Here is an 8908-nt window from a genome sequence, read left to right as displayed (position 1 = left end):
CAAAGAAAGCCCTGAGTCTTTCATAGCCAGTCACCAAAGTTAAAGATTCACTTCCCGCAAGCCCCGTGGCCCTTTCTTGCTGCTCGGCTTGGCTCTGAGCTCCCAGATACGCTCTGGGAAATTGGGGCTTTCCTACAGAGGGATGACAGGTGGGTCGACCCAAGGGGGTAACCACGGGCGGGTATTGGCACATTCTTTCCCGTGTAAGTAATTAGTGGATGGCTCGTGTTGCAAACTTTGGGGATAATACTAACTTATCCCATCTTGTAAACGTCCTTAGGAAGGCTGCCCCTTAGGAGGGCAACTATCCAATTAGTTCAATCATGTAGACAGCAATGTGGATCACGTTGTCTTTAAAACAATCGAAAAACAAATGTTCTTTATTTATTGTAAGAATAATTTTTCTACGAAGGAGGGGGCTGATTTAGAGGGACTGTGTTAACAGAATTTCTACTCAGATACCCCCAATTAAGAGAGAAGAAGGAAGTTGATCCCAGGAGTTGTGGTCACCCAGATATTCGAATCCCGCCAGGCTGACTGTTTGTTAACAAATAACGGTTATTAGCATAGTCTCCCTTACCCCTGGGCTTCTGGTCTACATAAATGAGGCCATACAAGAACTATGACAATTATTTTAAAAGGTCATATGCACCCCAAAACGGACTTGCTCCAATTGTTTGTGATTTCAGTCTAGTGAGGATTTTTCAAGCTGAATCGTCGGGGTATTTACCTTAAGCTTCCACTTTGTCACCGGGCAGGGAAGGGGGAGATGACAGGAAGGCTGCGGATGTGCAGCCTCCTTTCTGGGTTTGTAGAGCCCCGGGATTCCCTGCACCATCTAGAGTAAAAGACCCTTTCCTCACTTTCTAAGCCTGCCTTTCCTGTTTCGCAGGTCCTGGGCCGGACTACCAGCCGGCTCGTAGACGTCCTAGCCACCCCCGCCCCCCTGCCCCGACGGGCCGGCTTCTGAGCTCAGAGCCTAGGGCGAGCTTAACCCGGAACAGAGTCGGGAGCGGGCCCGGGGACGCCACGGGGGCAATTCAGTTGGCCAGGGCTGAGGAGGACTGGAAAGTTCCCAAAGGGTCTCTGATGGGGAGGACAGTCTGTGCACCCAGATCTGGGCTAACTCTCTTTCGCAGTCATTTCCTGGATTCGGGAGTCCCCGTCCCAACCCTTCTTCTATTTGACTTGGAAAAACAAAAACAAACAAACAAACAAACGAACAAAAAACGAAAAGAAAGAAAAAGGAAAAAGAAAACGAGCTCCTGACTCCTGATGACCTGCATTAGGGCTCTACTCTCCTTCACACACACACTCATTCCTGAAGTGTCACCAAGATTCCGAATCTGGGCGTTTTCCTGGAGTGCTCGCTACTTCTCCTTTCCCGGTGTTTTTCTACTGTCGCGACCCGGGGAGGCCTTGTCTTAAATGTCCCTGTGACGTCACGACCCCCCCTCAGAGCTAAGAATCTTTCGGTGGACCCAGGGAATTGTAACCTCGCCTGGAGGGTCAAGGAGCGGATGGGGGTCGAGCAACCGGCCGAAGGATAGTTCCACCAAACATTCATTACCGCTGTCGCCTGCGGGGCATTTCTGCCAATTGAGTCAAAGGTGGTGGGGAAAACGGGTGATTTTGATGCTCCTCTTACCGTGGAGCAGGAAAAAGGGGCATCAAAAACTTTAATCTGGAAATAAAAATTTTAGCCCTCATATCTGCGCCTTAATGTTCACCTTCGCCGCTCGCAACACTAAGTACTTGAAATACAATCAAGCCATTTACTGGAGGTCTGCTTCCGAGTAAGCTTATAAACACAAATGCAAATATCTTTTCCTGGCGAATGTCCCGAGCTAAACCAGTAGAAAGTTGATCTTTATAAAACTGCACACTTCTATTTTTTTCGCATGCCAGGTACTAATTTCACAACGGCAACTTTTATACCCGAAGCGGGGAGGCCAGAACTCCACTGATATTCGATTTACGATTTACATAACAAGCTGTTTACACGTTCCCGGGCCGAAGAGGGAACGAGAGGAGGGACAGCGGTGCACAACTGTCTATTGCAAAACCCGGGGGCGTTGGCATTTCCCACATTCGGAAAACAAACGAGTCGCTGTGGCAGTGTTCGTCTCTGCACACTGAGAGCAGCAGAAACACATTTATTTTAAAGACCGAGATCACCAAATGCTGAGGTGTTTAGGAAGAATACTTACTTAACTGGCCTACAGGCTGAAGGTGGAACAGCCCATAAAGCCTCAGCCAAAGGGGCTGATTAAGTCTGGGTACGGGGCTGGGGGGTTAGACACGAATTCATTTTTCAAGTGTGGAGGTTTTCATCCTCTCCTCTTCCCCCTCCCCAACCCCCAGTGTTTAGGAACCAAGTACAGAGCCTCCTGCAGATAAATCAAGTGTTCCTACCTGTCAGTGACTCGGCCTTGCAAACACCCTGGAAAAGGAGTTTCAAGTGGCTCAAGTGCACGGCAGGCCAGGAGGCAGCAGCCTCAGGAATCAGAACTTCCGGGCAACCCTTTCCCCCCACCCCCACCCCCAGGCTAGTTCTAGAAGTAGCAGGTCCTCTTCTCTGCATGAAATGTCTATTCTGAAACACGATATTTTTTAAATGTTCAAGTGACAGGGAGCACAGCGCCCTAGACATATACCAACTGAAGCTGCAATTAGTATTTTTGTGCAGAGTGAGGAAGCCGAGATTCCAGCTGGGAAGCCAAACGGGGCTCCCAACACGTCCTTGAAGTTAAAGATTGTCAGAAATCTTGGGAGTGGAAGTGTTAAATGCGTCACGCTACTCTTCACAGTTTCCTAAACCCACCAGTTCTCCCCGGTTCTAGAAAAGAATCTATTTAGTGTTCAGCCTCCAAGAGGGCCTTTTCTGGAGTTGCCCAAATGCACAGGTCGCGCTGCAGGCAGAGGGAAATCCATCTCTTTCCTGCTCCTTCGTTTCTTTCCCTCTCATTTCTTTTCTTCCCATCCCATCCAAGTCGCTCGGAAACTTAAAACTTCAGTCGTTCACAAGGATACGCCTTCGGTGCTTATCCCACGCCCCAATCCTTGAGCCTCCCTGCAGGTGGGATTCTGAACATTCTCCCCTGATACCCGTTATCTTAGTGAGCTGGCAGCCCCACGTCTGTGAAGATGGAGATTGGACTGGGAAGCGTTAGTTTCTTGGACGTATTTATTTGCTTCTTTGTCATCACACCTGCTAATGTCACTGAGCTCGCAGCCTGACCCCCTCCTTAGTTGGTACATGCTAGACCCGACAAGAGGGGATGGTGCGTGGTGAACCTGAGGGACCCCGCACGCTCTCGGAAGGGCAGCAGTAGGAATCCTCCCGCCTCTAGCAGCTGGCGCTGCAAAGCACCCTCGGGCCGCCAAGGTTCCTGGGGCGTCGAGGAGCAGGGCGTCCCGCAGAAAGGTGAGACAACCTCCCTGGGCGAACTACCGCCCGAAGCTCCGGGCAAAGCCCCATATCCTCCTCCCTTATTTCTACTGGGGAGGAGTCACCGGGACGGCGAGGTAGGGGCGGCAACTTCTTCCCCACCAGGAACAGAGCACGGCTGTGACTGGGCCCTTAAAACTATGCCCTTTGTAACCCAGCTCAGGACAGGAGAATCTCCAGGTGAGGGAAAACTGGAAACAGCTGTGAATCCAGTAACTTGGGCGAGCGGGAGGGGAGGGAAGAAGAGGGGAGAGAGGGAAGGTGAGGAGGAAAGGAGGAGGGGCCCGGGAAATTCCGGAGCTGGAGCTGGCCAAATCCGCTGAGGAATGGGAAAGAGCCAGCGCAAATTGAGGTCGAGAGTCCGTGACATCTGGAAGCGGTGGACGGAGGAAGGGTATGCGTGGGGCCCAGGAAGACTGAGAGAACAATGGACGTCCGTGCGGAGGGCCCGGGGTGGGAGACAGGACCCGGCCCCGGGCGGGTGGGCGCTGGAAGACGAACCGACTACAAGCGCAGGCCGGGCGCGAGCGCGAGACCCAGCCTGCCGGCGCGCGTGTGGTCAGCCCCGCGGTCCTCCCGCGGCTGGGCGCGGGCCCGCGGGGCTCGGCCTCTGGCTCATTCAGAGGCGGTTCTCCCCTCCCATTGGCTGCTACCGCAGCGATGGGGCGGGGCTCCGCTGCCCGGAAAAAATGTAACTGCGTAAAAAAGTCCTCGCCTGGGTGACGGATGCTTAAAAGTTCAGAAGTTTTCCAATGCTTCCTTAAGCGGCCGGCGCGCGAGAGACTGAAAAAAAGGTGACGCGGGGCCCGGGAAGGCGGCCGGCGAGGCCCCCCGCCCTGGTGATTTGGCCGCCTTCGCCGGCGGCTCGGGGCAGAGTCTCCTGGAAGACGCAGGCAGTGTGGCGAGACGAGCGCCTTGTTTTTCAGTTTTGGCTTTTTCCCCCCACCCCTGTTCTCGCCTGGAAGTGGCTCTGCAAGTTACTCCAAGGCTGTTCGTCTGCCGCGTCGTGGTCCGGCCCTCTCCCCTAGCACCGACCCTCCTTCGCGGCTGGCGCGGGCCCCGAAGTGCCCGGAGGCGCCCCAGGAGCCCGAGCGAGCACAGGGAGAGGCCGCGCGCGGCCGGCGGCTCTGGGAGGCGGAGGCGGCCCGGCACCAGCTCCGCGGGGCCCGGACTCGGACTGGGCGGCCCGCGCGTCACGGCCGACCTGAGCGAGGGTGGGGGGCGGCGGGCGGCGCGGGGCGGCGGCGACGGCGGCGAGCGGGGGCCATGCAGGCGCGCTACTCCGTGTCCAGCCCCAACTCCCTGGGAGTGGTGCCTTATCTCGGTGGCGAGCAGAGCTACTACCGCGCGGCGGCGGCCGCGGCCGGGGGCGGCTACACCGCCATGCCGGCCCCCATGAGCGTGTACTCGCACCCAGCGCATGCCGAGCAGTACCCCGGCGGCATGGCCCGCGCCTACGGGCCCTACACGCCGCAGCCGCAGCCCAAGGACATGGTGAAGCCGCCCTACAGCTACATCGCGCTCATCACCATGGCCATCCAGAATGCCCCAGATAAGAAGATTACCCTCAATGGCATCTACCAGTTCATCATGGACCGCTTCCCCTTTTACCGGGACAATAAGCAGGGCTGGCAGAACAGCATCCGCCACAACCTGTCGCTCAACGAGTGCTTCGTCAAGGTGCCCCGCGACGACAAGAAACCGGGCAAGGGCAGCTACTGGACGCTGGACCCGGACTCGTACAACATGTTCGAGAATGGCAGCTTCCTACGGCGGCGGCGGCGCTTCAAGAAGAAGGACGCCGTGAAGGACAAGGAGGAGAAGGACCGGCTGCACCTCAAGGAGCCGCCGCCGCCGCCGCCTGGCCGCCAGCCTCCGCCTGCGCCGCCTGAGCAGACCGACGGCGCCGCGCCCGGACCGCAGCCGCCACCCGTGCGCATCCAGGACATCAAAACCGAGAACGGTACGTGCCCCTCGCCGCCCCAACCCCTATCCCCGGCCGCCGCCCTGGGCAGCGGCAGCGCCGCCGCGGTGCCCAAAATCGAAAGCCCCGACAGCAGCAGCAGCAGCCTGTCGAGCGGTAGCAGCCCCCGCGGCAGCCTGCCGTCCGCACGGCCGCTGAGCCTGGACGGCGCGGAGCCCGCGCCGCCGCCGCCCCCTCCTCAGCCTGCGCCACCGCCGCAGCACCACAGCCAGGGCTTCAGCGTGGACAACATCATGACGTCGCTGCGGGGGTCGCCGCAAGGCGCAGCCGCGGAGCTGGGCTCCGGCCTTCTGGCCTCGGGAGCGGGGTCCTCGCGCGCAGGCATCGCACCCCCGCTGGCGCTCGGCGCCTACTCGCCGGGTCAGAGCTCCCTCTACAGCTCCCCCTGCAGCCAGAGCTCCAGCGCCGGCAGCACGGGCGGGGGCGGCGGCGGCGGCGGCGGCGGCGGGGGCAGCAGCGCAGGGGGCTCCGGGACCTACCACTGCAACCTGCAAGCCATGAGCTTGTACGCGGCCGGGGACCGCGGCGGCCACTTGCAGGGCGCTCCTGGGGGCGCCGGCGGCTCAGCCGTGGAAGACCCCCTACCCGACTACTCTCTGCCCCCAGTCACCAGCAGCAGCTCTTCCTCCCTGAGTCACGGCGGCGCCGGCGGCGGCCAGGAGTCCAGCCACCACCCTGGGGCCCACCAAGGCCGCCTCACCTCGTGGTACCTGAACCAGGCCGGTGGAGATCTTGGCCACTTGGCTAGCGCGGCGGCGGCGGCGGCAGCGGGCTACCCGAGCCAGCAGCAGAACTTCCACTCAGTGCGAGAGATGTTCGAGTCGCAGAGGATCGGTTTGAACAACTCTCCGGTGAACGGGAATAGTAGCTGTCAGATGGCTTTCCCTTCCAGCCAGTCTCTGTACCGCACGTCCGGGGCTTTCGTCTATGACTGTAGCAAGTTTTGACACCCCCGCCCGCCTCAGAGCCGAACTGAATCGAACCCCAAAGCAGGAACAACCAAAAGATGCATCAATGCAAAATCGAAACCAAAAAAAAAAAAAAATCCAATTAAAAAAATCTTGAAAAACATTCACCAAACCAGCAAACAGAATCCCTCCAAAAGTTCAACTCACCAGCACAAAGAAAACTATTTTCTTAAGATTAATTCAAAGCCATCTCCATTTTGCCTTATCTAAATAAACAAAACCGTAAACCATTTTACACAGAGACAGCAAAATCATGGTTTATTAAAGGACAATGTTACTGCAGATAACACGTAAGTTTCTTCTTGCTTTTCAGAGAGCACGCTTTCCTTTTCATCCTTTCTCCCATTCCCTTGCCCTTTTCCTTCCTTTACCTCTCACCTGTAAGATATTATTTTATCCTATGTTGAAAGGAGGGGAAAGCCCCGGTATATGAAAATCGCTTTCTTTTATTCATGGACTTGTTTTAAAATGTAAATTTCAACATAGTAATTTATTTTTAATTTGTAGTTGGATGTCGTGGACCAAACGCCAGAAAGTGTTTCCAAAACCTGACGTTAAATTGACTGAAACTTAAATTGTGCTTCTTTTCATTATAAAAAGGGAAACTGTATTAATCTTATTCTATCTTTTCTTTATTTTTGTTGAACATATTCATTGTTTGTTTATTAATAAATTACCATTCATTTTGAATGAGACCTATATGTCTGGATACTTTAATACAGCCTTAATTATTATCAGAAAAAAAGATTTCAGAGATTAAAACACTTAGAAACCATCTATTCTTTTCCTAAATCTCTGAAAAATGGAGAAACCCTCTGACTATTCCCTGTCAAATTTCACATAAAAGTCTCTTTTTGTTTAGATTTTTTTTTTGTTTTCCTGCAGCATCTTCTGCAAAATGTGCTATATAGTCAGCTTGCTTTGTGGCTAGTAAAAATATTTTTCTAAACAGATCTGAGCTGGCATATTCACAAATACATTTTCTCAGTAATGACAGAACATGATTTGGAAATTGAAACCCATGAACCAGCAGCGGTCTTTAACACAGTGATACCTGTGCGTAGAGAAATGTGAATGTGCCTCCAAATATTTGGCTTGTGTTGTCCATAAACAATTGCAATGTGTATTATCCCTGTGATCCAAATGCTGGAAAGATTTTTTCCTATTGTTTTTACTCCTTTACAAGAGGAAAAATAAACCATTTTAAAAAATGTATGTATATAACTCATCCACATTTACAATTCTCAATGTGTTATGTAGAAGGATTAATTTTTTAAAAATACTGTGGGTTGGAAAGGGAAATTTAATCTTTGGGATACTATTATAGAAGATATGTTTGTAGAACAATTATTTTTTGAAAAAGATTTAAAGCAATAACAAAAAGGAGAGAAAAGCAGAACATTTTATTCTCGGGTGGTTTCTTTTCAATCCAATTTTTCTTGCTAATTTACAGTTAAACCTAGGGGGCAATCGGATTGGCCCTCCCCCTTTGTAAATAACCCAGGAAATGTAATAAATTCATTATCTTAGGGTGATCAGCCCTGTCAATCAGACTTTGGGGAGATGGCAATTTGATTACAGTCGTTTTGGGCCTTTCAGTTTGTTTTCGAGATAATACAGTTTCCTGCTATCTGCCGCTCCTATCTAGAGGCAACACTTAGCAGTAATTGCTGTTGCTTGTTGTCAAAATTTGATCATTGTTAAAGGATTGCTGCAAATAAATACACTCTAATTTCAGTCCAAAATTGCTTTACGTGGCCTTTGATTTGCTCGGGTCTTCTTTGCTCAGAGTCGTAATGTAATAGCCAGGGAAGACTGCAGCGGCTCAGGGCGCCCGTGTCTCCTCAGGTCAGAACGGCTAGGACTTGTGAGCCTCCGCGCGTCTTTCGCAGCCCTAGGTCCAGGGGCTACCGAGAGCTTCCTCAGATTACCTCGTTTGCGTAGGTGAAGAGAAAGAATCCAATGGCAAAGCTCATAGAGTTTCTGCGTTTGTCCACTTTTGCGAGCGGAGCGTGGAGCCGGGATTTGCGGACAAAGGGTCCGGTGGCCGGAGCTGAGTTGTCTAGGCCTGGAAGGAAAGCGGCAACAGGTGACCAAACGGCCTCGTCCTTTCAGACCGGGTGACCGACCACCAGGCCAGGCAGCTCAAGCAGCCGAAGATGGTTCCCTTTCTTACGGGTTCAACTTTTTGGAACGGGATGGGGGCGGGGTGTGAGTAGAGACCTGCGTCCCACCGCGGGCTTTCCGGGGGGACGTTTCTCGAGTCTCCGGCCCTGCCAAGTCGCGCCCGGCCTGACGCCGGCCTCCCGACGCCGCTCCGGGATTGCATGCTCTTCAACTAATTAGCTGTAATTACCCTCCGTGGCTGGGGCCTGGCTTATTTGTGTTTGGAGCTCCTTCCTCCCTCCGCGTCTTCCCTCTCACCCCCGCCCCGCCTCCCTCCCAGGCTTCTCTCTGCCTCCTCCCTAAATCAGTTATTTGAGGAGAAAATAGAGTCCGAGGAGA

At 53.6% G+C, this 8908-nt stretch overlaps 1 protein-coding gene across 1 annotated transcript; it reads left to right on the top strand.

Annotated features, from left to right (window-relative positions):
- The first annotated feature begins 3621 nt into the window (after positions 1–3621).
- FOXC1 (forkhead box C1) lies at positions 3622–8148 on the top strand. The gene has a single exon (XM_016124274.2). It carries the CDS (start codon positions 4718–4720, stop codon positions 6380–6382), a length of 1665 nt encoding a protein of 554 aa, XP_015979760.1. The 5' UTR covers positions 3622–4717; the 3' UTR covers positions 6383–8148.
- The last annotated feature ends 760 nt before the right edge of the window (positions 8149–8908 follow it).

This window comes from Rousettus aegyptiacus, unplaced genomic scaffold (assembly GCF_014176215.1).
Source record: "Rousettus aegyptiacus isolate mRouAeg1 unplaced genomic scaffold, mRouAeg1.p scaffold_m13_p_1, whole genome shotgun sequence".
NCBI lineage: Eukaryota > Metazoa > Chordata > Mammalia > Chiroptera > Pteropodidae > Rousettus > Rousettus aegyptiacus.
This window is presented reverse-complemented; position numbering and strand designations above follow the sequence as displayed.